This window comes from Bubalus kerabau, chromosome 1, assembly GCF_029407905.1.
Source record: "Bubalus kerabau isolate K-KA32 ecotype Philippines breed swamp buffalo chromosome 1, PCC_UOA_SB_1v2, whole genome shotgun sequence".
NCBI lineage: Eukaryota > Metazoa > Chordata > Mammalia > Artiodactyla > Bovidae > Bubalus > Bubalus kerabau.
The window spans coordinates 64,994,285-65,021,786 of NC_073624.1; the positions used below are offsets into that span (position 1 = coordinate 64,994,285).

The 27,502-nt window shown below is 37.9% G+C and overlaps 2 protein-coding genes across 12 annotated transcripts in view; one reads left to right on the forward strand and one right to left on the reverse strand.

Annotated features, from left to right (window-relative positions):
- The window catches only part of ORMDL2 (ORMDL sphingolipid biosynthesis regulator 2), a 155,981-nt gene that overhangs the window by 120,846 nt on the left and 7,633 nt on the right, over positions 1-27,502 (forward strand). The window lies entirely within an intron of this gene.
- The window catches only part of SARNP (SAP domain containing ribonucleoprotein), a 51,000-nt gene that overhangs the window by 17,689 nt on the left and 5,809 nt on the right, over positions 1-27,502 (reverse strand). For 4 of the 11 annotated variants that reach the window (XR_008713192.1, XM_055577182.1, XM_055577167.1 and 1 more), the window contains exons 3-10: positions 22,896-23,039; positions 21,287-21,333; positions 21,006-21,073; positions 15,247-15,328; positions 14,309-14,382; positions 13,839-13,867; positions 11,276-11,301; positions 9,936-10,004 (exon numbers count right to left, since the gene is read on the reverse strand). Coding sequence is in view for 8 of the 11 variants with exons in the window: in XM_055577182.1 (XP_055433157.1) it covers positions 9,936-10,004; positions 11,276-11,301; positions 13,839-13,867; positions 14,309-14,382; positions 15,247-15,328; positions 21,006-21,073; positions 21,287-21,333; positions 22,896-23,039 (539 nt within the window). In the remaining 3 variants the exon portion in view is untranslated. The other 7 variants (XR_008713179.1, XR_008713189.1, XM_055577174.1 and 4 more) reach the window with 5 other exon arrangements.

Sequence of the window (27,502 nt, forward strand, 5' to 3'; positions counted from 1 at the left end):
TGCAGCTTATGGGATTTTAGTTCCCTGACCAAGGATTGAACCTAGGCCCCCGACAGTGGAAGCGTGGACTCCTAACTACTGGACCACCAGGGAATTCCCTAAAATTCTAAATCTATAGTGTGAACTTCCTTCTCTCCATATCCAACTGACTAACCTCTATATCAAAACCCACTGCTGAAAGGGAGAAACAGACATTCATTTATTTCAAATGGTGGAAGGAAATCGTGATAGAATCAAATAAGCCTCCCAGAAGAGCATGAATGGAGACAAGCCATAATGAAGTCTGTATGCTATAAGACACCGCTGTCCTCTTATAGTTGGAACTGACTCTTTGTCCCAACTTTCTCTTTGATATCTCAACACATTTCAGTGACAAGTTCCTCAAAAACAAGGCAGGTTCAATCTCTCTCTCATTCTGAAGTGGTTCATCCCCACCAACAGTGAGCAAAAATAAAGAATTACACAAACGATTCATGAAACTTATCACTGCAGCCACCCAAGATTCTTCCAGCTACCAGCTTCAGCAACAAGAAGACAGTCAGTAGAGGAATATTTGTTTTCAAGCTTTTTATATCCTAAAACTGTATAACACAGAATATTCACAGTAAAGAAAACTGGCAAAACCCACATATATGGAAAAAGTAGCCTTTAGGGTTTACAGGTCCCTTAAGATAACTCATGAGGATAGTTACCTATATGAAGAACTACAAGTAGTGAAAACTCAGCAGTATCTTAGTAGAAAAGAAAGGAAGATGTACTAATGTCAATATTTACTACTACTAATCAAGAATCAAGAAGCCATAACATGCCCCTCACACTGTCAGGAAGGGAGAAAAATGTAAACACACTCCAGTTTTCTGCTTAGTGCCTGGGCCAGATATTTTTGTTTATTTGCAGTACTTACCTAGTTGGATTTTCTGCAACTTCCTAAAGCATCAATTTTCACTTTTCCAAACTGTTAATGTTTGAAAACAAACAAAAACTATAATCCATTCAAATCAGCTACATCAGTTAATAACACATTTCTAAGCCCAGACCTAATGTACTATGACCATCATATATTAACTGAGCTGGCTTCCCATCTATTTCCCTTATCCATTCCTTTTAGAGATGAATTTCTTATATGCCAGGCCAAGTCCTTCACCAAGAGGACTGATCTAAACACTATTTCTCTTAGGAGGCTTGGAAAACTAACTGAAAGGAAAAAAAAAACACAACCAGTCAAGCACAAGACTGAAAACTTAGCTGGTGATCAATCAGAACCAACTAGGCAGAGGTTATTTATCTGGGTTTTGTTTTGTTTGAGGGGGTAGGAGGTTTCTCAGCCCAGAGTCACTGTGAGGCTTATAGGAGAAAAGGCATGCCATTCTATCCTCTAATAGTCCAAAGAGTTGGAAGGGACAATTTACAGCCTCTTGTGTAAAAAATGTCTATAAATGCGAGTGCCATTCTTTGCCCTGTCACTTCCCATTATCCTAAACCAATAGGATTCTATTCACTGAGACCTGAGCTAGAAACATGAATGGACAGGCCTTTCTTGAGCAGGGGGAAAGAGGGAAGATGACTGGAGGGGGGAGCCAGACTTCTTTAAGTTTCTGTGTATTGCCTAACATGTATACTGTTGTTGTTTAGTCACTAAGTCATGTCCACTCTTTGCGACCCCATGGACTGCCAGGCTCCTCTATCCATGAGATTTCCCAGGCAAGAATACTGGAGTGGGTGGTAACTTCCTTCTCCAAGGTTATTTTCCTGACCCAGTGATCAAACTCACATCTTCTGCATCTCAGATTCTTTACGTAACACTGAGCCACCTGGAAAGCATACAGTATACTTGTGGACCTGAAAGCTGAAATACGTGAGCTGTCAAGCAGAAATCAGCCTATAACTGATAGCAGATACTCAACATTCTCAAATTTATAATATGCTGGAGATGGTCAGATTGTGACAGTTGAAAAAAAAAAAATCTGTCACAAACACTATGCTCACTCCTCTCACAGATTCTATCATATCCACTGGTCTGCAGTGGAATCTACTGGAGAGAAAACAGGATGCAACAAGAACCTCAAGCTGGATCAAGGAAACACAAACTCTATGCGATGAGACAATAGGAGGTGGGTCTCTCATTGCCCCTTCTAGGAAACTAGGATGAAGAGGTGGTATTTCCACACCACCTACTAACCTCCATTATTTGTACCGTATCTGTGCCGAGAGATCTGTAAAACTTTAAAAGACAGATGACCAAATTACAAAGGAAGAGGCGATACTGGAACCCAGGACTCCAGGATGAAGTAAACATAACTGTGCTAATCTGGTTGTTTCATAAATACAAATTTAATCATATCACTAACCTCTGGCCAACCAAATACTAGGTTGCAAATCATTTCTGGTGACAGCGAACTGTTAAACACAACACTTTGAACCAAACAACTGTTACAGAAAATGTAGCTGGTTGCAATTTTAGGATCTGGGTCCAGGACACTTAAGTCCTAGAAAAAAAGTTACTTGAAAAAAACAACACTTCCTCTTCTTGGACTTCCCTGGTAGTCCAGTGGTTAAGAATCTACCTGCCAATGCAGGGGACACAGGTTCAATCCCTGGTCCGGGAAAATTCCACATGCCATGGGGCAATAAAGCCCATGCACCACAACTACTATCTTTGCTAGTTCACCAGAACTACTACAGGTTCTCATCTGTGTTTTAGAGCCTGAGAGCCACAACTATTGAAGACCCCAAGATGAGAAGTCTGTGCACCACAACTAGAGAGGAGCCCCTGCTCGCCGTAACCAGAGAAAGGTCAAGCAGCAATGAAGACCCAGTGCGGCCACAAATAAATTAATTTAACCCTTCTTATTTCATTGCGTTTCCTCTAATTTCTCTCCTCCAACAAATTCACTCTGAAACTGCTTATATTCTACAAGTACTAAAAAATTCTGGGCAATGGAAACAGTGGTCCAAATAAGTGGTCTGATAAAGGATTTCTATGCTACTTTCAAGTATGAAAGCTGTGTGGGAGATATAAGCTAGACCTGAGTTGTCCAATGCACATGTGGCTATTTAGATTTAAAACAATTAAAAATTCAGTTACTAGTCACATTAACTACATTTCAGGTGATAACTACATGTGACTACTGACAAGTATAGAGGCATACCTTGATTTATCATGCTTTGATTTATTGTGCTTCACAGATAGCATACTTTTCACCAACTGAAAGTCTGCAGCAACCCTGTGTTAAGCAAGTCTACTGGAGCCATCTTTCCAACAGCATTCACTCACTTCATGTCTCTGTCACATTCTGGTAATTCTTACATTTCAAACCTTTCTATCGTTGTTATCATATTTGTTATAGCGATCTGTGATCAGAGATCTCTGATGTTACAGTAGTAACTGTTTTGGGGCACAACAAACCATGCCTATATAAGACAGTCACCTTAATAAATATATGTGCGCTGACTGCTCCACCCACAGGCCATGGCCATTTCCTTCTCCCTCCCTCTTCCTGGGCCTCCCTATATCCTGAGACACAGAAATATGGAAATTAGGCCAACTAATAACCCTACAATGGTGCCTAAGTGTTCCAGTGAAAGGAAGAATTGTACATCTCTCACTTTAAATCAAAAGTTAGAAAGACATGTCAAAAGCTGAGACAGACCAAAAGCTAGGCCACTTATACCAAACAGTTAGCCAAGATGTGAATGCAAAGGAAAAGTTCTTGAAGGAAATTAAAAGTGCTACTCCAATGAACATTAGAATAAAAAAGCAAAACAGCATTATTGCTAACATGAAAAAAAAATTCAAGTGGTCTGGCTAGAAGATCAAAAAGCCATCAGTTCAGTTCAGTTGTTCAGTCGTGTCCAACCCTGCAACCCCATGAATTGTAGCACGCCAGGCCTCCCTGTCCATCACCAACTCCCAGAGTTAACTCAAACTCATGTCCATCGAGTCGGTGATGCCATCCAGCCATCTCATCCTTTGTCGTCCCCTTCTCTTAAATCAAAGCCTAATCCAGAGCCAAGTGCTAACGCTCTTCAAGTCTATGAAGGCTGCTGAGACAGGTAAGAAAGCTGAAGAATTCTGAAGCTAGAGAGCTTGGTTCCTGAGCTTTAAGGAATGAGCCACATCCATAACATACAAGTACAAGGAGCAGCAAATGCTGATGTAGAAGCTGCAGCAAACTATCCATATATATATATATATAAAAAAAACAATTAATGAAAATGACTACATCAAATAGATTTTCTACGTAGATGAAACAGCCTTATATTGGAAGAAGATCCCATCTAGGACTTTCACTGCTAGAGAAGAGGTTAATGGCTTCAAAGTTTCAAAGGACAGGCTGACGCTCTTGTTAGGAGGCTGATGCAGCTGGTGAATTTACGTTAAAGCTAATGCTCATTTACCATTCTGAAAATCCTGGGGCTCTCTGCCTGTGTTCTGTGTATCGACCAACAAAGCCTGTATGACAGCACATCTGCTTACAACATAGCTTACTGAATAATTTAAGTCAACTGTTGAGACCTACTGTTCAGGAAAAAAGATTACTTTCGAAGTATTTCTACTCCTTGACAATGCACCTGGTCACCCAAGAGCTCTGACAGAGATGTAAAGTGAGATTAATGTTTCCACTCCCTCTCATACAACATCCATTCTGCAGCCTACAGATCAAGGAATAATTTCAACTTTCAAGCCTTATTTAAGAAATTCTTTTCATAAGGCCACATGTAGTGATTCCTTTGATGAATCTGGGCAAAGCAAACTGAAAAGCTTCTAGAAATGATTCACCATTCTAGATGACATCAAGAACATTTTGATTCATGGAAAGAGGTAAAAAAATCAACATAACAGGAGTTTGAAGAAAGTTGATTCCAACACTCATAGGTGACTTTGAGAAGTTCAAGACTTTAGTACAGGAAGTTAACTGCAGATGTGGTGGAAACAGCTAAAGAACCAGAATTAGAAGTGGAGCCTGAAGATGGGACTGAATTGCAGAAAATCGGTAAAACTTGAATGGATGAGGAGTTGCTTATGGATGAGCAAAGAAAGCAGTTTCTTGGGATTTCCCTGGTGGTTCAGTGGTTAAGAATCCGCCTGCCAATGCAGGGGACACAGCTCCAATTCCCTGTCCAAGAACTAAGATCCTATATACTTTGGGGCAACTAAGGTGTGCCACAACTGCTGAGCCCACACTCTAGAACCAGTGCTCTGCAACAAAAGAAGCCACAATGAGAAGCTCGCACACCACAACCAGAAAAAGCTCTCAAGCAGCAACAAAGAGCCCAGGCGCCGCGATGAAGACCCAGGACAGCCAAAATAAACTTTTTAAAAAAAGAAAGAGATTTCTTGAGATGAAATATACTCCTGGTTAAAATGCTGTGAATACTGCTGAAACGACAACAAAAGATTTAAAATGTTACATAAACTTAGTTGATAAAGCAGCAGTTGGGTTTGAAAGCACTGACTCCAATTCTGAAGGAACTTATTCTGTAGGTAAGATACTAAACAGCACTGCACAGTACAGATAAACAATGTGGCAAACCTCATTGTTGTTTTAAGAAACTGCCTACCAAATATATTTGTCTATAACTCCACACACAATCACAGAAAACTAACAAATCTAATCACATGGACCACAGCCTTGTCTAACTCAATGAAACTATGAGCCATGACCGTGTAGGGCCATCCACGACGGACATGTCATGGTGGAGAGTTCTAACAAAATGTGGTCCACTGGAGAAGGGAATGGCAAACCACTTAAGTATTCCTGCCTTGAGAACCCCATGAACAGTATGAAAAAGCAAAAAGATAGGACACTGAAAGATGAACTCCCCAGGTCGGTAGGTGTCCAATAAAGATTGAAGGCGAGAAGAGAAGGGGACACAGAGGATGAGATGGTTGGATGGCATCACCAACTCAATGGACATGAGTTTGACTAAACTCTGGGAGTTGGTGATAGACAGGGAGGCCTGGCGTACTGCAGTCCATGGGGTCACAAATAGTCGGACACGACTGAGGGACTAAACTGAACTGACAACTCCACACAGCATATGATTTATATTTTATTATATAAATGTTAAACCACATGTAATATTTCCTTCATGATAGCACTTTTTTTAAGCAATAAAGTACTTTTCAATTTAGGTATGTACACTACTTATTTGTGACTCACTTTATTGCAATATTCACTGTACTGTGGTGGTCTGGAACTGAATTCACAATATTTCTGAGGTATGCCTGTATTAGATAACAGATTATTCAATAGAACAACACTGGGTAGAATATTTCCATCATCACAGAAAGTTCTATGGAACAGTGGTGCTCAGCAAAAAACAGCAAGGACATTTTCTCGGGCATTTTTCTGGTTTATGAGGCAAATTAGAGCAAACCATTGCTAATAGGATAATTCTGAAAATCAGGATTTATGATCAATGCAAATGGAATCTATACTCAAAGACAGCATCTCAGAAAGTCACAAGTTTCCAAGAAAAGTGGTCCTCAGAAGAAACCATATATACTCTAGTATAGTGCTACTCAAAATGTAGTCTGCCTCCTAATGCTTGACCCCCCAGACTGTTACCAGCCTGCAATAAGTTCAGAAACCGTTTAAAAACTTCCAAAGTAATTTAACATGTCTTTGACATTTTTACTTTACAAAAGTACCTCTCTACAATGAATGGGAAAATTTTAAAAACTAGACTTTCACCACAGAACTTGCGAAGCACTACTCTAGAACAAAAGTGTGACAATGAATGTTAGAACAGAGCTCATACAGAGTTCTCCCAACTACATTATCTCATTTTAACTCCTTAGAATTTAAAATGGGAACTAAAATCTTATCAATGATCAACTGAAACACAGAGGTTAATTGACTCAAAGTGATAAAACCTGAACTGAAAACTAAGGAAGAAAACTACACTTTATATTGAGGGTCAAAGTGTCACTATGTTCAGTCAGTTCAGTTCAGTCGCTCAGTCATGTCCAGCTCTTTGCGACCCCATGAATCGCAGCACGCCAGGCCTCCCTGTCCTTCACCAAGTCCAGGAGTTCACTCTGACTCATGTCCATCGAGTCAGTGATGCCATCCAGCCATCTCATCCTCTGCCATCCCCTTCTCCTCCTGCCCGCAATCCCTCCCAGCATCAGTCTTTTCCAATGAGTCAACTCTTCGCATGAAGTGGCCAAAGTACTGGAGTTTCAGCTTTAGCATCATTCCTTCCAAAGAAATCCCAGGGCTGATCTCCTTCAGAATGGACTGGTTGGATCTCCTTGCAGTCCAAGGGAAGGAGTCTTCGTCAGTCCAAGAAGAGTCTTCTCCAACACCACAGCACAATTCTTCGGTGCTCAGCCTTTTTCACAGTCCAACTCTCACATCCATACATGACCATAGGAAAAACCATAGCCTTGACTAGACGGACCTTTGTTGGCAAAGTAATGTCTCTGCTTTTGAATATGCTATCTAGGTTGGTCATAACTTTCCTTCCAAGGAGTAAGCGTCTTTTAATTTCATGGCTGCAGTCACCATCTGCAGTGATTTTGGAGCCCCAAAAAATAAAGTCTGACACTGTTTCCACTGTTTCTCCATCTATTTCCCATGAAGTGATGGGACCGGATGCCATGATCTTCGTTTTCTGAATGTTGAGCTTTAAGCCAACTTTCACACTCTCCACTTTCACTTTCATCAAGAGGCTTTTTAGTTCCTCTTCACTTTCTGCTATAAGGGTGGTGTCATCTGCATATCTGAGGTTATTGCTATTTCTCCTGGCAATCTTGATTCCAGCTTGTGCTTCTTCCAGTCCAGCGTCTCTCATGATGTACTCTGCATAGAAGTTAAATAAGCAGGGTGACAATATACAGCCTTGAAGTACTCCTTTTCCTATTTGGAACCAGTCTGTTGTTCCATGTCCAGTTCTAACCGTTGCTTCTATGTTAGGGAATTCCAATTATTTACTACAATTATTTATTCTACACAACACAGTGTTAGGTATTACTCCTAGTTTTATAGATGAGGAATAAAGAAGTTCAGTAATTTGCTCAAAATTAATAAATTTATCTTTTCATGTTTTACTCAGCATCCTGTGGAGGCTGAAAACAGGTCAAATATAGAGAAAGATTCCAGAGAAGGGAAAAGACTGATGTCCTTGTATAAGTTAGATGGACAGCACAGAGCAACACACAAATTCCTCTCAGGAATGGGTCTATATGAGCTAAGTAGTAGGAGATACAATGTCCAATTTTGTTAATTTTGATTGAACATCTAATGTATGGCTGTTAGCATAACTGATGCCATCTTGGATCCATTCAGCTCCTCCTGTCCTTCCACTGACCCTACCTAGAGCTGTACTGTTTAGTAAATCTCTTCTCTGTCATCAAGGACTTTGTAGTTAATATTGTTTAATGATCATGAGGTCTAGGTGGCCTTTGTGTTATTTAGTCTCTGAAACAATGAAGGCCTTCAATGATGTATTCTCGGCATCCATGAGACTAGTTACCCATTTATAACCTTGACTTGGAAATATACTTCCTGTTTCCAAGCATGTACCCTCAAACCCTGGGTTAATTAAATACAAAAAAAGCCCCTATGGCCCCTCCACAGTGTAGAGTACAGCTGCCAATACTTTGAGGTAGCAAAATGCAACCTTATCCTACCTGCTACCTGATCTTACCTGTAAGTAAGTTACCCTATAATAAACTAATCCACCTATTATATGCAGCTGCTTCATTTTTCAGTATCATGATACCATCTCAGTTCAGTGGGTACCTTTTGTACCTGCCTTCCAACACACAAACTAATACAATTCCCTAGAGGAGTGCAGATATTGCCGAGATTCTCAGATACTGAGGCCTCATATACAAAAGGAGACAAGATGAAAATCAGGGCCAGATACAAGGCACCCTTTCCCCTGACCATCTAACAAAACACAAATGACTTTTGGTTTATAATAACTCTTCCCAATTAAGCTATATGTGGTTTAAGAATTATATATTCTGCCTCCCTCTTAACTCCCTTATTTCAGTCCACATAAACCACCAAATACTCCTACTGAATACCTATGGTCTCAGAATCAAGTTGGGCAAAAAGACATGATGTTGTATTTCTGGTAAACATAAAAAATATAACCCAAAGGGAAGGAAGATGAAGCACAGTTGTGTTCAAGGTTATGAGTCCCATAGGGACACAACTTTTATATGCTCAGCTTTTTTTCTGAGCAAAAGTATAACTACTGTCAGATCATTTTTTTCCAACAGATTTCTAGAGAGCTAAATACTTCCATACTTGAGTGGGAAATGTTTTTTTTCCAATGATGGTTTTTCTGATTTAAAATAATCTTCCCTTAATCCAACTATCACCTCAACAACCAAGAAATATGCTCTCATTCTCACAGAACAAAGATTAAGAGACTACTTGCTCTAGCATTTTCTCTAATGTGCCTAGCAAAACTCCAAACACAACAATGTCCTGTAGAATTGATCACTCCACAGGGCATGGTGTCAACAAAGTCATCTTGCTTAAACTAAACAGTGTCAGTTAGCAGAAGGGTAGAAAGAATAAAGTAACTTTCTCAGTGTTTTTCTATAGAACCTCCAAATTTTATTTTCAGGTATCTTTGCCTAATGACAAGACTGTCTTCCCTGATTATTTAATTTCTAATATACCTATATCAGAAGTTAAAGCAGATGTAACATCACTGAATCCAACATCTTAACTAAGGAAAATATAGACCTTGTTCTAACAGCCAGTGTGGAAGTTATGCAAACAACATCTAGAAAAAAACAATTAACTCTGCGAAACAATTCCCATAATGTAATCAATAGTGAGAGGAGGTGATAGTCAAAGGACTGCATTAAATGAAGTGCTGAGTAGCCAGTTCTATTCTTAGGACAGTCATTTCCAAACTATGCAGCCCCAAGCTGCTCTAATGTTGCAAAAATAGTACCTTACCTTTCTGGAGATTGAAGAGACATTCAAACCAAACCTTTGAGCTCTTTCTTTTAGCTTATCCAGGTTAACCTATAAAAACATAAGGGAAAAAACATATTAAAAAAAATCAAAACAGAAAACACAGAGGTACAAACTATGATCCAAAGCTAAGAGTTCAAATAAGCCTATACAACATCAAAGATACCCTATGTGCCAAATTAGGAAACTAAGCAGCACTCATTCATGCCACTAATTATTAAAAGACCTCTCCTGGAATGCAGTGAGAGATTTAGCCCTGCCTCCTTCATTCATCAAAGGTGGCAAAAGCCTAAGGAGGGTTTAAGATCAAAGTAAGCCAAACACTGCTTGAAAAAGCAAACAAATGTCTAAATCATCACCTCTAAACAAGTCCATCATTCACAGTTCAAACCTGTTAATTTCTATACCAAGCCTTTGCAGGTAAGTCTTAACTCGATCTCCTAGCAAACAGAAACGATCACTGAAGCTCTCCATTCTTCAGAAGACAAACGCACTACCAGTACCCAACTCAATTTTCTTACTTCTTTTTTCTTGGAAGCCTTGATATATAAGATGATATAAGGATATCTGGGACACTTCCTGTACTACTACCACTGCTAATAACTACTACTACTACTAAAACATTTCACCTTCACTTTAATTATTGAACTGTAACTCCAAGAGCAAGATTTCATAAACTGAAACATATTTCACAGCATCTGCTTGCATTTTCTAAGCATGCTGACAAGTCATAATAGTCCAGAAGACATACTATCCTAGTCTGTACTCTCTGGTATTTAACAGGTAGTGTTGAAAATGACCAGTATCTACAGAGAGAACTCATTAAAGTTGCTTTCACAGATTCTCCTGTGGTAATTAAGAGTTAGACATTATCCAAAAGCCACTGCTGCTACTGCTGCTGCTAAGTCGCTTCAGTCGTGTCCGACTCTGTGCGACCCCATAGACGGCAGCCCACCAGGCTCCCCCATCCCTGGGATTCTCCAAGCAAGAACACTGGAGTGGGTTGCCAGTGAGGTCTAAAACTCTAGTACCATAGAAGTTATACGGATTATCTTCTAGCTAACAAAATCTATTCATTTTTTCCTAAGAGGGTAGTAGGAAGGAAGATGTTTATGACTCTGAAGATGCAAAAATTTTCCTGACCTCTCAGTACCTCAAACAATTCATTCTATTCAGAACATAAAACACTGTACTGAAAACAAGTCACCAAATTCATATGATCTGTTTCCCCTATCTGGAGAGAAGGAGGAAATCCCTAACTTAAAACTAACTATATAGAGTTAAGGTTAAAAGAAAAAAAAAAAAAAAAAACGATTTCTTACCATAGGCTTGGTGTCAGACGACAGGCCTAAAGAAAGAAAGAAAAAAAGCTTTATTTTATATTCTTAGAAGTCATAAAGAAAAGCTGAGAGTCTTGAAATGAAGTTAGATAGGATAAAAATCATATATATGAAAAATGTCTTTTATCTAATAAAGTTAAAGAAAAGGCAGAGATGACATCTAGAGATCATATCTGCATTCACTGCCGCTGGGAACATAAAATAGTATAGCCAATTTGGAGAAGTCTGGCGGTTCTTCGAAGAGTTAAACATAGAACTTACCATATGACCTAGCAATTTTACTTATACATATATACCCCTAGAGAAATGAAAATACATAACCACATAAAAACTTGTATATGAAAGTTCACAGCAGCATTACCCATAGTAGCCAAAAAGTGAAATCCCAACCGTACAATCAACTGAGGGGCAGATAAAACACAGTACACATCAGTACAATGTAATATTACCCAACAGTAAAAAGAAATCCTAAAATAGGGATAAACCTGGAATACATTATGTGAGGTCAAAGAAGCCAGTCACTCATAGACTATGAATTGTATGATGCTATTTATATGAAGGCAAACTAACATATATAGAAAAAACTTAGTGGTTGCTTGTGAGGACAGATAAAGCAGATGAGAAAAGCTAATGGGTATGGCGTTTCTTTTGGGGGTGATGAGACTATGATGATAGCTGCACAACCACCTGAATATATTTTAAAAACACTGGATTACATACTTTAAGAGGATGAGTTGGATGATATATGAGTTATATCTCAATAAAGCTGTTTAAAGAGAAAGACATATCTAGACAAAGGTGCAGAGCTACTATTATAGACATTTAAAATTATGGCTACTTAAAGCCAATGTTCTGTCCTGAAATTATCACTTAGAAGCAAGCAGCATATTAGCCTCTAAGGCTCAACCCTATTCTAGTCAATAATTATTTACATAAAACTTTTCAGAATTTTAGTTTAAGCAATCTCAATACTGCAACTGGCTCCCTAACTTTCCACTGTAAATTTCAGATATAAACTGTTTTGTTTTGTTTTTTAATTTTTAAATTCATTCATTCATTCATCTTGGCTGCACTGGGTCTTTGTTGCTGCACGTGGGCTTTCTCTAGCTGCAGTGAGTGAGCAGGTCTACTCCTCATTGAGGTACACAGGCTTCTCCTTGTGGTGGCTTCTCTTGTGGAGCATGGGCTCCAGGGAGCACAGGCTCGGTAGTTGTGGCAGATGGGCTTTAGTTGCGTACGGAATCTTTCTGGTCCAGGGATGGAACCTGTGTCCCCTGTGCTGGCAAGGGGATTCTTAACCACTGGACCACCAGGGAAGTCCTGGACTCGATTTTTACCATTACCTATGTACTAGGAACTATTTACACATTTTTATGTTCACTTATAAAACAATATTCCTTTTATTTTATTGGTCAACTTTCCTTTTCAGGCTAAGCATTAATTTTACCTTTAGTCTTTCTTCAAATAACACCCCTAAATATATCAACTTCTGCTATTCCATTACCAACCCTATGATCTCTCTCCTGATATAATGAAATGTCAGAAAATATTTTGTTTTTAAAGCATGTAGCCATAGTGATCAGAATTTTGCTGGTCTTTTAAAAGTCATAGTGAAATTCTACAAGATCTTTGGAGGACATTTTCTTCACAGACTTGAAACTTTTAACAGGCCACTAGGAAGTCTGTATTTTATCTGGCAAGTACATTTAAAGTCTCTCAGAACAAGTACTATGTTGTTTTTAAAAAGAATAACATTTTTCCCTTAATTTATTACAGATACATGTTCACTGTAAAAAATTTAAAAACTTAAGCAAAAAGAAGTCATTCTAAATTCTGCCAACCAGAGACAATGAATGTTATCAACTTATTACATATCCCTCTAATCTTTTTTCCTACCCATATATGTATTTGTATTGGGAAATGGCAACATACTACAAGTATTTTATAACTTGCTTTTCCCACTTTCCTGGCAAATGGGACAGATACAACTTTAAACAGTATTATTTTAAACATCTTTATGGTCTTCTAACTGTACTATGGTACACATTTACTTAACCAGTTCTCTATTGTATATTACATTGTTTCCAGTTATTGATCACTATAAATAATACAGTGATATAATAATCCTTGTGGCTAAATCTTTAAGCATAACCAAGATTATTTCCTTGTAAATTCTTAAAAGGTAAAAGATACTTTTTCTTCTTGCCACTCACACTAGGTAATATAACACTGGACAGGTACATAATAATTATATGCTGATTTGAGACACCAGAATAAAGCTGGTACTAGAATCTTCTCTGAACATATCCAAGAAAAGGAAAACAAATGTTGGCACTGCTTCCTATTCTCTCAAACTTTAGTACCTTCTCTAAATTGCCCGGAAAGGCTTGAAAATGGCTTTACCTAAACCAAAAAGGTGAATAATAATAACCTCTTAAAGGCTGCCAGAGCTAATAAGTTTACCTTAATTTGGAGAAATAAAATCTGTTGTGCCGAAAAAGTAAAAATATAAAGATAACTTTTTCAGAAGTCTCTATATTCTTACCTTTTGATGGAACTGGAGAAATCCCAAATCTGTAGAAAGAAAAACAAGCTAAATTTTAGGAAGCTGTTCACACTCCTGGTTTGTATCCGTGTCAAGTGTACATATGGCACTTCTTGCTTGTGATCTCAAGCCTTGCAATCATTAGCTAATTCTAACAACTCCATGAAAGAGGTTCAGTTGACTCTCTTTCTCACCAAGAGTCCAAAGAATAAACTAAAATGTAGCCTTATCAGAATTGGGAGTAACACTCAGTTCCTGTGTTTTTCCTATTACAAAAACCCTGCTTGTTAATAAAACCCAATCTACAGCTACTACATCCAGTCAGCAGACATGTTCTGAACAGAGCCAAGAGAGCCTTTATTTTCAGCAAGGCCTCTATTCTACTTAAAATAAACTATATTTAAAACCTACCACACCCTCTCACCTTAATATTATCACTATCTCAGATCTAAATAGCTGGGAACACTCACCTAGCTGCCCGGGCAGCTTTCTTACTCTCCAAACTGACAGGTACATTGAATCGTTCAGCTCTCTTCTGCATCCTCTAAGTGATAACAGACAAAAGAGAGGGCAGAGAAAAATTCAATTCTTGATTTCGTTCTTTTAAGAGAAAAGTCATTTAGAGATGTGTATCTTTAGAACATCAGGAGTAATTTCTTAAGATCTAAACTGAGTTATACTGACAATCATAGAGGATATCAGGTTGTATCCATCCCAGGGCTTAACTCAACAACCCTTTCCAGAAAGCAAACACAAAAAGACTATTATTACATTCATGTCCTCAAAAACAAAAGGGAAGGAATAAAATAAAACCCACATTCTACATCAAGCCAAGAAGACAAAAGCTGTGTTTAGCTGACCTTTGAAAATGGATCAAAGGAACAGCTTGGTTCCAACACTAGTTGTGTACTCTTTCAGTTAGAAATGAGATACCAAAAAAAAAAAAAAAAAAAGATATGAAGCAGCATTGTCCTATACCATTTCTACTTTAAACATACAAAAAAGCCCACAGATCTTGACTGGAACCTAATTTCAGAGATTCTGAGACAGAATCCAGAGAAATTTCTATCTCATCAGCTAGCTAGTAGTAACTGGTGAGTGACATCTTCCCTTTTAACTTTTCATCTTTTTCAAGGTATGATCCTCTCAAACTCTAATCCCAGTTTATAAACATCTTAAAAAGAGTTACCACTAAGACCAGAACACTATACAAAAGATTAGGGCTTCAAAGGCAACTATGCCAGTCCAAATATATTCCCAAGTATAGCTGGCGTAAAAATGTATCACTACCTCAATCTGTCGATACTGATTTTCTGCCTATGAGTAAATATTTTAAAGTGATGACACAGATAGAATAAAGGGTAAGAAAAAGATATATATAGACTGCTCTTCTGAAACAATGACCTACCTCAGTCTGTGGTATTTCAGATGTAATTTTTACCACTTTTTTCTCTGCTGCCCTGGAAAAGAGATTTTTAAAATCAAAAAAACTGATAGTCTAAACCGAAACGTTAGAATTGTCTAAGAATTCACCTGAATCATGTTCTCTGTCCCTATCTCTCTGCCACCCTTCAGACCAAAAAAGCATGAAGCCCATCAGATTTTTCAGTTCCTTGAATTGTTCATCTATTCATAAAAAAGTTCAAATAACAGACTAAGTTACTTTACTATAAGAAAGCAACCAGAAAATAACTGTGGTTAAACACACTGAGCTGAGGGAAATGTTTAAAGGACACTGGAAATCATTTCATTTACTTTTAGGAACTTTAAATGTACTTCTGGACTAATGACTATTTCTCCAACCCTTATTTAAATACCAGCTCTCAATTTTCATCACAATTAATGAGTGCTCTACAAGGTCTGGTTTCCTTCTTTTACAAATCCCTTATATCTCCCATGGGACTGCAGCTCCAGCTGGAAGAATCAAAGTGGGACAAATAAAAATGCCAAAGGGAGAGGGAAGAAAAAAAGGCTAAGGGAAGTTTGAATTAGGAAAACATGCTAAGTTACTAGTCAAAAGGTTTAAGAGAAAACAAAAGCGGAGGGACCAGAGGGGCGGGAGACAAAGTTCGGAAGTACCCAGGATAAATGGAAGGGCATTAACCCTCCACCAAACAACTCTCATAAAACTGTGGGTCATAACCAGTCTCATTAAGGTCCCTCATTTAGAGACATGGGCGGCTTTTGTTCCAATATGCCGGACACTTTTCCCATTTGATGCCCTGAAAGGTAGTAATGGTTTAATGGCATTTTCAGAGGAAGCAATTCTGGAACAGGAACTTACTCTCTGCTCCATCCTTTTGTTGGAGGTCCCTGGACTGACAGATAAGCAATGGGAGCCCCCTGCTGACCATAACTAAGTCCTGCAATATTTAATTGCCCTGGTTTCAGCAGAGGGGTGAGGGGGGGTGGGGGGGGGGGAAGGGGGGGAGGGGGGGAGCAGGAAAAAAAAAATCAAACTAGAAACAGAGGTTATCTTTTTGGAGAATATCAAGGGAAGACAAAGTGAGGAGATCTCCTTTTGAATGTTTAAAGGATTTTTTAAAAAGAAATTTCTGATTTTTTTCCATTTCCTAATCATCTTTCCTTCCCCAACCCTCTCATTTTCTTCAGGCAGAAAGGGACATGGAAGTTTAATGTTTTACTTGAAGTCCAATGCCATTAAAATAGCAGTCCTCTTCACCAAACCTCAGGCTAATGACTTCCTCCAAATTCCCATCAGTACACCTCAAGGCAAAAAGGGAACCTGAGAGGACACTTCCTTCAGATCTGTTCCAATTCCCTAAGGCACAATTAAGCTCAAGCAATAAATACACATCATACTCTGAGACTCATGTGAAATCTCATCTCTTCACTAAGTTTCTCTCCTATTCACAGTCATACACAAAACATTCTCCAAACTACAGGGACCCCGAATCTTCTGTACATACTTTAGTCTAACCACTACTATCCCTCTAACAAGCAAAAACACAACCTCTCTCACATAGTCAATTTCCTTGTTCAGAAATTCACTGATAAAATTAAAGCCCTCTAAACAAGAGAATTATATATTTTACATATTATAAATATAACTAAAAATTCTCAAACTTCACTGTTTTTAACCCACACTGGCTAATTATATCACCGTATTTACTTCCCCTTCCTTCTTGCCCTCAGTTCAGTCACTCAGTTGTGTCCAACTCTTTGCGACCCCATGAACTGCAGCACGCCAGGCTTCCCTGTCCATTATCAACTCCCAGAGCTTGCTCAAACTCATGTCCATCGAGGCAGTGATGCCCTTCAACCATCTCATCCTTTGTCATCCCCTTCTCCTCCTGCTTTAAATCTTTCCCAGCACTAGGGTCTTTTCCAAAGAATCAGTTCTTCACATCAGGTGGCCAAAGTATTGGAGCTTCAGCTTCACCATCAGTCCTTCCGATTCAGGACTGATTTTCTTCAGGATTGACTGGTTTGATCTTCCTGCAGTCCAAGGGACCCTCAAGACTCTTCTCCAACACCACAGTTCAAAAGCATCAATTGTTCACTCAGTTTTCTTTACAGTCCAACTCTCACATCTACACGACTACCGGAAAAACCATAGCTTTGACTAGACAGATCTTTGTCAGCAATGTCTCTTCTTTTTAATATGCTGCAAAGTCTGTCACTGTTTCCACTGTTTCCCCATCTACTTGCCATGAGGTGATGGGACCAGATGCCATATCTTCATTTTTTTGAATATTGAGTTTTAAGCCAGTTTTTTCACCCTCCTCTTTCAGTTTCATCAAGGAGCTCTTTGGTTCCTCTTCACTCTCTGCCGTAAGGGGAGTGTCATCTGCATATCTGAGGTTATTGACATTTCTCCTGGCAATCTTGATTCCAACTTGTGCTTCATCCAGCCCAGCATGTCACATGATGTACTCTGCATATAAGTTAAATAAATAAGCAGGGTGACAAAATACAGCCTTGTTGTACTCCTTTCCCAATTTGGAACAGTCCATTGTTCCATGTCCAGTTCTAACTGTTGCTTCTTGACCTGCATACAGATTTCTCAGGAGGCAGGGAAGGTGGTCTGGTATTTCCATCTCTTAAAGAATTTCCACAGTTTGTTGTGATCCACACAGTCCAAGACTTTGGCATAGTCAATAAAACAGATGTTTTTCTGGAACTCTCTTCCTTTTTCCATGATCCAGCGGATGTTGGCAATTTGATCTCTGCCTTTTCTAAATCCAGCTTAAACACATGGAAGTTCTCGGTTCACTGTTGAAGCCTCGCTTGGATAATTTTTCATTATTCTGCTAGTGTGTGAGATGAATGCAATTGGGCAATCATTTGAACATTCTTCAGCATTTCCTTTCTTTGGGACTGGAATGAAAACTGACCTTTTCCAGTCCTGTGGCCACTGCTGAGTTTTCCAAATTTGCTGGCATATTGAGTAGCATCATCTTTTAGGATTTGAAATAGCTCAACTGGAATTCCATCACCTCCACTAGTTTTGTTCATAGTGATGCTTCCTAAGGACCACTTGACTTTGCATTCTAGGATGTCTGGCTCTCGGTGGGTGATCATACCATCGTGGTTATCTGGGTCATTGAGATCTTTTCTGTATAGTTCTGTGTATTCTTGCCACCTCTTCTTAGTATCTTCTGCTTCTGTTAGGTCCATACCATTTCTGTCCTTTATTGTGCCCATCTTCGCATGAAATGTTCCCTTGGTATCTCTAATTTTCTTGAAGACATCTCCAGTCTTTCCCATTCTACTGTTTTCCTCTATTTCTTGGCACTGATCATTGATCCTTCTTGCCATGTAAGTTCCCAAAACCTTTCTATCTTAAAGCTATCCCAGGACTCCCCCGGTGGTCCAGTGGCCAATGCAGGGAACCTGGGTCAGGGAACTAGATCCCACAAGACACAACTAAGAGTCTGTATGCTACAATTAAGTTCCTGTGCAGCCAAATAAATAATTTTTTAAAAAAGCTTGGAGAATCCCAAGGGCAGAGGTGACTGGTGGGCTATAGTCCACAGGGTCGCAAAGAGTTGGACACGACTGAGCAACTAATACTTTCACGCTCACGATGGAATTTCTGGCTCCAAGTCACCCTTTGAAGAACTGCCTCATTTTGCACTGCTTTGTGTAGAAATAAAGATATGAAGACCAAAAAAACCCCCAAAGCTATCCCATTGGCCATCTTCTCAAGGCACGTTATATAAACAAAAACCTCCTGTAATGGGCAACAACTAAATGGCTTTAGAAAGCAGTAGTATTTGACAAAATCTAATAGAACACCAAAGGAATATCCTCTCTAATACAGCAAATTCCCTGCTAGAAATGTATCCTTTGGACATACTTGCATACATTTAAAATGAATTGCATAAGGAAGTACAGCACTGCATGTTTTGCAATTATGAATAATCTAAATATCCATCAACAGGAGGAGACTGGTGAAATTACTATTCACTTTTAGAATGGAGTACTATTAGCTGCCAGAAAGAATAAAATTCTAAGTTGTTAACAACTAAATCTACGTGACGGGTTCATAGGGGTCTATATAGTATTCTCTTAACTTTTTTATAAGCATGTAATATTGTATAACAACAAGTTAAAAAAACAGAGACCTACCACTTACTAGGATAATTATCCTCATTTCTTACAGCTGATGTGAGGATTAGATGAGAATATATGTAAAACACTTAGAACCTTGCCTACTATGTAACTAATTTTTTTTTTTTGGCCTTGCCACACAGCATGCAGGAACTTAAGCTCCCCAACCAGAGATCAAACCCACGCCCCCTGCAGTGGAAGCATGGAGTCTTAACCACCAGAATGCCATGGAAGTCTTTACATCTAATAATTAAATAAGGACATTACATGATGATATAGAAAGATCTCCATACATGGGAAAAAATCAGGAAACCAACAATATGCATCGTGTATGTACATATACATATACACACACCATATAAAATATTTCAAAAGAATATATTGAAAACCTCTGGGAAGTCAGGTGGAGGTACAGACAAAGGTATTTAATTTTCTTTCCTTTCTCTTTTTTTGGGGGGACAGAGGGGCTGCACCACATGACATGTGGAATCTTAGTTCCCCAACCAGGGACTGACCCTTTGCCCCCTACACTGAAAGCTCAGAGTCTTGACCACTGGACCACCAGGGAAGTCTCCTTAATTTTCAATTTATATACTCTTCTATGTACTGTTTATGACTTTTTACAAGTACACATATTGCCCTTTATAATTGAACAGATTAATACAGCTATGAGGAGCAAAAATGTTAAAAAGGACTCAACTGCTCTTAATGTGCTGGTGCATAAGATGGCCAGACATTTGTGGGGAAATTCCAAATAAAAGATGTTTATGAACAACCTTGTGCAATAATTTAAATAAACCCAGATCTACTTTTCATTAATACTTTGTCCTCTCTTCCTCCACTGTAAACCAGAAAATAAGAGAAAATACAGTGTTACTTGAGACATAACCTCTGCCCCGCACACTCCTCCCTTATAAAAGTCCACATATGCAGAAAATCTGCACGATTCTCTACACAGAAAGAGAATCATCTATCATATACAACAAGGCTAAGACAAATAAACTTTTTATGGACTAAAGTCTCCTGGTCCTAATTATCTATTACATAACCCAAAGACAACTTACTTTCCTTCAGTGGGTCAATGTAGTTGAAATGAACTAGACTTTTCTAAAAATGTACGATCTAATAAAAAAGCCAACAAGAATGTTTAAGAAGTAAACAGAGTGAAACACTAAAAAATCCAGAACCATCTGCGCTGTATTCATTATTAAAAAGGGATAGTTGGGACATCCCTGGTGACACAGTGGATAAGAATCTGCCTGCCAAAGACAAGGGTTCGAGCCCTGGTCTGGGAAGATTTCACATGCAGTGAAGTAACTGAGCCCTGTGCCGCAACTACAAAAGACCGGACACCCTAGAGCTGCAGAGCGCAACTACTGAGCCCTCGTGCTGCAACTACTAAAGCCCATGCTCCTAGAGCCTATGCTCCACAAGAGAAACCACTACAACGAGAAGACCAAGCACTGCAAAAGAAGAGTAGAACTCCCACTTGCCACAACTAGGGAAAGTCTGCACAAAGCAATGAAGACCCAGCATAGTCATAAATAAATTAATGTAATTAATATAAATAAATAAAAAAAGGATAGTTACACATCAACAGTTTTTTCAGGAGGTTCTTCCTCTTTGACAGGCAGTTCTAAGGGCTTTGGTTCTTCTTCCTAAAAACAAATGAAACAAGATGGTTAAAATAAATGAAGAGTAAATAACTGTCAACAGAAAAATATGAGAACTCCAAAATGAACCAGGCTTTCCCCCTTTATGCGCCCCTAACGAGTCAGCATTCAAGCCCTCTAATGATTAATGTTCAGCAATGTGACCAAGGTAGTGGCACACTGCCAGGCCAGTGACTAACCTTACTCTCTCCAACTCACCTCTGTTTCATCTCCCAGTACATCTTCTTCATTTGCCTCCTCTTCAGCTAAAGAATATTAAAATATTCAGGTCAAGCCCTGCTACAAAACCATCTTGATCACTGTACTTAGGCTAAAATTATAATCTTTTTGCTTTTCCAAAACAAAATTCAATATGCTCATAAAATTTGCTCCACATGGAGAAGATAGAACTACATACTCTACCTAACATCAATAAGAGGTTGAACGCCAGTTGGACTAAAGAAGTAAACAAGATGAGGTCAAACTACAACATTAACAAAAACCAATGTGGAAGAATTTAGTGAAGAATTTCTTAAAATTTAAAAAAAAAAAATCCCAGAAGCAAAAGCACTATGCAAAAAACTGACTTTTCAAAACTAGGAAAGGACACCACAGAAAAAAGAATCATGAAGATACTTGTGTATAAAACCAACAGGGGAACAGTCACTAGAATACAGAAGAAATGCCTGCAAACTAACAAGCAACCAATGAGAATCCCAACAGAAAAATGGGCAAAGGAGAAACCCAAAGAACCATAAGCAAAAGAAATGTTTAAACTTTTTAATAATTGGAAGAATGTAAATTGAAACCACCAACAGATTAGGAAAAATGTGGCCAGAGTGAACCCTCATGTGCTGATAATGAGATTTATAGAGCAATTCAGAGAAACAGTTTGGTAGTATTTAGTCATATTAAGTAAACATTTATGAATAGCTATTTATTAGCAACCCCATCCCTGAGTATACACCCTAAAAGACTCTCACACAAGGATATAAGGAAATATGAAAGTAGTAGTTCAGGAGGCAATACAGGAGTCAGTCACTGAATGAACTAAAGAAAATGTGGTGAATTCTATAAATTATAGAAAACAATGCAGGAATTAGAATCAACAGACTAGATGACACAGTCACAGTTCATACAAATACATCTTTGAAAAAAAGTGAGTACTTAAGAAAAAAAAGTGTGCAATAAAGGTTATTGCCTCATTGCCAACTACATAAAATTACTACAGATCAAACAACACTACATGGTTTACAACCGTAAAGACAAAAAATATGTATCAAGCACATTAGAATTGTTGACTAAGCGAATTTGGATAAAAGAAAAGGGAATAAAAAAATTAAAATTAGAGAGGGATGACAGTATAAATGAAGTATTTTTATCTGTTTTAAAGTGAAATTACAGGATGTCAGAGCTAGAAGGAACCAGAGATTACCTAAGTTTATGGATTTCGAGGGTGGAGACACCGGTCTCACTTCACAGACCAGAACAAACACTCAGCCATGAAAACAGTGTCTGTCCAAAGTTACCTAGTAAACTTCTGGCACAGGAGGAATTCAACTTCGAATAGTCCAATTCTCAGTCTAATGATACTTGCTTTACCATACTTCCTTTAAAATAATTAGCTGAAATACAGTTACAATGTCTTTTAAGGGGGAAAGGGGTATTTCATTATAACTACTGTTTTAGATAACAAGAGTTTTCTTGATAGAGTTAATTAAAATCTTACATCACCAACAACCTAAAGGAAAAAAAGAAATCTTCTGTATGGCAGAGCCTAAAAATTAATCTCCTCAATCACATCACTCTGGCTCCACAGGGAACTCACCATGCTCTTCAAGATATGCCTGGAGCCTGTTGATGAGATCTTGTTTTATTCCCTTGGTCTCCAAACCACGAGCAAGACACTCCTGCTTTAGTTCAGCAAGCTGAGAAAAAAGAATAAAGCTTTTCCTTAATTTACAGAATGAACCTGGTGGGGGGAAAAAAAAAAAGTAGCTCTTACAAGAAAGAAAAAGAAAACAAAGTTCACCCCATAACTTCTGCTCTTAAACCCACCAAGCTTTTAGGTCCACAAGATGATTCACTTTCCCTCAACAATACTCAATATACAAGAGGACTTTTCTAACAGATGGTGAAGAATAACCCTGCTTTAATAAAATTCTTATCTATTCATACATCTATTTATTATATAAATCTTTAGCTGTTTCTGAGCAGAGGGTGTCTTTTTTCCCCAATTACTGTACTAGTTCATACAAGGAAGGAATGAATGAATCTTTTAAGAAGAATATATAATTATCTAAAAGCAGATTCTCCTTACTATTATCCCAGATCCTTTACTGCAATCTACCACATACATGCATACAAGCCTGATCACTACAGCATTAGGTAGATATGTTAGCTAGCTTAATGTCAACAATGAATCACTAAAAGGATCTTTGCCAAAATGGAAAAAAATATGTAATGGCATGCCACAGAGTTCTGCTGAAGATTTTTAAATAAGTAATTTGACTAAAGATCTAATAGGCATGCTTATAACTTTGCAGATATGAGGAGGAGGAAGAATTGGTAAATTACTAACAGAACTAAAGCTGGGGGTGTCAGGGGGTGTTGCTGGCTCTTCAGGGAAAACAATGATCCAAAATGAAGACTCAATTTAGAAGAAATAAGGTATACCTATAAAGTACTACACTTATATTCAAAACTTTATTAAATTTATTATATTAAAAACATTAAAAAAAAAACAACAACAGATGAACAAGATCTGGCCCAACAGTAACTCAAAGGATAAGACCTCAGTCAGGGTTTTAGAAAGATTACAAGTGCAAAAAGGGTTAACGGTATAGTTTGCTACCAAAGTAATTCTAGATTAAGGGTAACTAAAGAAATAGAATCTATATTAAATAATGTAATAGCCTTACTGGGCTCTTTATTCTCATTTTAAGCCACATAATGACATGCTGATCCAAGGAGAACAACTAAAAAAGGAAGGTTTTTAAAAATCCTATATGCAGATCAATGCACAAACACAGATATTTGTCCTGGAAAAAGACTTGACTAGTTTTGAAGTACAGATCTAAGACCAACCAGTAGAAATTAGAAAGCAGATTCCTATAGAAGAAAGAATGTTGTAACTAAGGGACTATGCTGGTCATCTCTAAAAGGCTTTCAACCAAGGAAGCGTTTGGAAATGGAGAGGGGAGCTTTTTTTCTGATTGGGTATTCAGTGAGTAGGACAGGTAAGGCAGGGAGGGATATAACATGGAAAACTGTTCTACTCAAGCCAGCAGCCCCCTCTACTGAGAAACACAGTAGGTAATCACCCATTAAAAGCACGGAGCATAACAAAGCATAATAAGGCATCTGAAGTCAGACTACACTGGGTTCAAATTCCAGCTTTACCACTTACATCTGTGTAGCCTAGGTGAGTAACGTAACCACTCTGTGCCTCAGTTTCCTCTGAAATGGGGATAATGTAACAGTACCTGCAGCATAGGGTTGCTACGAAGATTAAACCAGTAAATAGTTGTAAAGCATTTACAATAGTGCTTAGCAGCTAGTAAGTGTTAGAAACTGGGTGAAGAGTTGGACAAGATTAGAATCACTGTTTCTCTGATTTCTGAATTTCACAGACCAATATATTTTTAAATAGGTAGAGAGATAGGGCTGCCAACTTTTTATAGCATTCCAGGTTGTGGACCAGTACTTTTTTAAACAAACAAATCAATTACGAGAAAATCGGTCATACATTTGGATGTAGCAGTGATGTCAAACTGCTATAAAAGTTTCTAAAAGCTTACTTTCTTTTTTTAAACTTTTCTCATCATTAACCAGTAACAGTTCATGGAAGAGCACTGACTTACAAATAATACAATGAATAGGACTAATCTAGAATCTAGACTCTAAGTGATCTCTAAGGTCCATTTCTTAAGAATCTAGATCTTTCCCATGGTGGTACTTTATTTTTTTTTCAGTTACTGTGTGTGTATTTAGAGAGTATTGGTTGTTTGTTTATAACACAATACAATTTCTTTATTTTCTGTAACTGCTCATTTTCCTTTTTCCTTCTCCTCCTCTAAGTAACATTAAGGGAAAAGGAATGTAAATACTCAGGCAATTCAAATTTCAACTTTCTAACAGAGCTGTTCCTCCCTTCTCCTTCCTTCCCCAAACTGTGTGTAGATACAGACAGAAGTTTGCAAAATCTTTCAGGTAACAGGGAAAGATAGTAAGTGATAGATTCTGCACAGGATGCTGATCTAGTAGACCTGAAGCTGACAGACTGGTACAACTGGCTGTTTAGCACGGACAGCATCCACCACTGCTAACCACTGACCTTGCTATTGCTGTTGAAATCTCAGCCCCCAACAGGCTCTCATTCCCTAACCTCAAGACTCTGGCTCATTCAGCAGTCTTCTCAGCACCTCCACGTCCCCTTCTCTAGTCAAATGAGAATGTTACATACATTTTTACACACTGTTGCATCACTTTATTATTTTATTTATTATTATATTTTGGGTTCTCCTCCAAAAGGGAAATTGCTGAGTGAAAACAGAATAGCTGAAAATAAAGTCATTTTACACATTTCATTTTGGCACAATTACATTAGTAGTAGAATAAAACCCTTTTAAAATCTCAAATATGGACCTATAATGTCAAATCTTACCCATTTTTATATGCATCTGACTTTAAAATGTTTTAAAAGAATGTATTTAAAAAGCAAGATATATTGAATGAATTGTACAGTATGTGAATTGTGCCTCAATAAGACTATTAAAAAAAAACAAGTTATAGAATACTGTATGTAAGATACTAACATTAATGTAAAAAATAACATGTACACACATAACAGTCATATAATGTTTATACACAAGATGCCTGGGCAAGAAACAGATACATTAACACCAGCTAAATCTCAGAAGAAACCAGAGGACAGGTGCAGGAGAGAAACCTTTTACCATATACCCTTTTTACATCTTTAAAATTGTTGAGTATGAATTACCTATAAAACTAAATTTTTAGTCTCAATCCTAAAATCTTATTTTTCAGTATTAATAAGGCATTTTTCATGCTACCTATCCAACCAGCAGAGAAAGGACTGATCAACTGACTACACAATACATTTAACATTAACCCCCATTCATTGCCGTGTGATTTCTACTAATTTACTAATCTTAAATTTTGATTCAAATATTTTTCACCTGTTCTCTCTCAACATGGTTTATAAACCTTCAAGGACAGAAACATTTTATATAATTTATAACATTTCACATGATAGGAATTAAATTTCAAGTATTAATATATGCCAAACAAAAGGCTAAGTCTTTTGAACATCATTTCCTCCTTTAATCCTCACAGCATCTATGTGGTTGATTTTATTATTACATTTCATAAATTAAGAAAACAAAACTTAAAGAAACTCAATAATTTGCTAAAAAAAAAAAAAAAAAAATCACCCAGCCAAAAAATAGTGAAGCCAATAGCCAGCTCAGATGTCTCTGATTTAAGCCCAATTTTAAGTATCAATATGAAGGATGGCTTTCATGGGCACACTCTCTCTCTCTTACTGTTTTCCTTCTACCTTTCCTCCTCACTCTTTGCTAGCTCTTCTTCCACCCAATCTTGTAAATACAGATATTCACTAAGATGACTTTGGCCTCCTTATCCTTCCACTTGTATCAAAGGCTTTTTCACTTCCCAGAATCCAATCATTGGCAAATCCTGTCAGCACTTCCTTCAAAACAGACAGAATCTAATCCCTTTTCTTTCATACAAACTATTGTAAACTTTTCAGCCCTTGAACCTCATTACAGTTTATTCTCAACAAGGTAGTCAGAGTGATCTTTTTGACAATTTAAGTCAAGAACATGTCTCTCCTCTATTCAAAAATCCTCCACTGATTTCCTATCTCATTAAGCATAAAAGCCAGAGTCCTGATGATCACCTCTAATACTCTGCACAAGGCTCACGCTTTCATTTACTTCAAGACTTTGCTTAAACATCACCTTCTCAATGAGGCCTTCCCCTTAGTCACCCTATTGAAAATTATAAAACCCTTCTCTTTTCACAGTTCCTCCTACTTCTGTTTTTCTCTACAAATCTTATCGCTATTTTACATACTATAAATTTCACTTGTTTACTGTGCCTCCCTGTAGTAATATATAAGCTCCAAAAATTTATATATATATATATGTAAATATTTTAATAAGTCCCACACCTTTATTTTCAGCTCTTAGCTCCTGAGCAAAGACCCATATTTCCAAATGATTACAAGATATCTCCAAATGAGTATCTCAAAGACATTTATCATTTATGCCCCAAACTGAACTTCATCTTCTCTTCTGCACAAAACTGGCTTCTTCTCCTCCCAACTTAGACTAAAGGTATCACTAATTGGAGTCACCTTTCATTCCTCTCACATTTAAGTGATCTAAA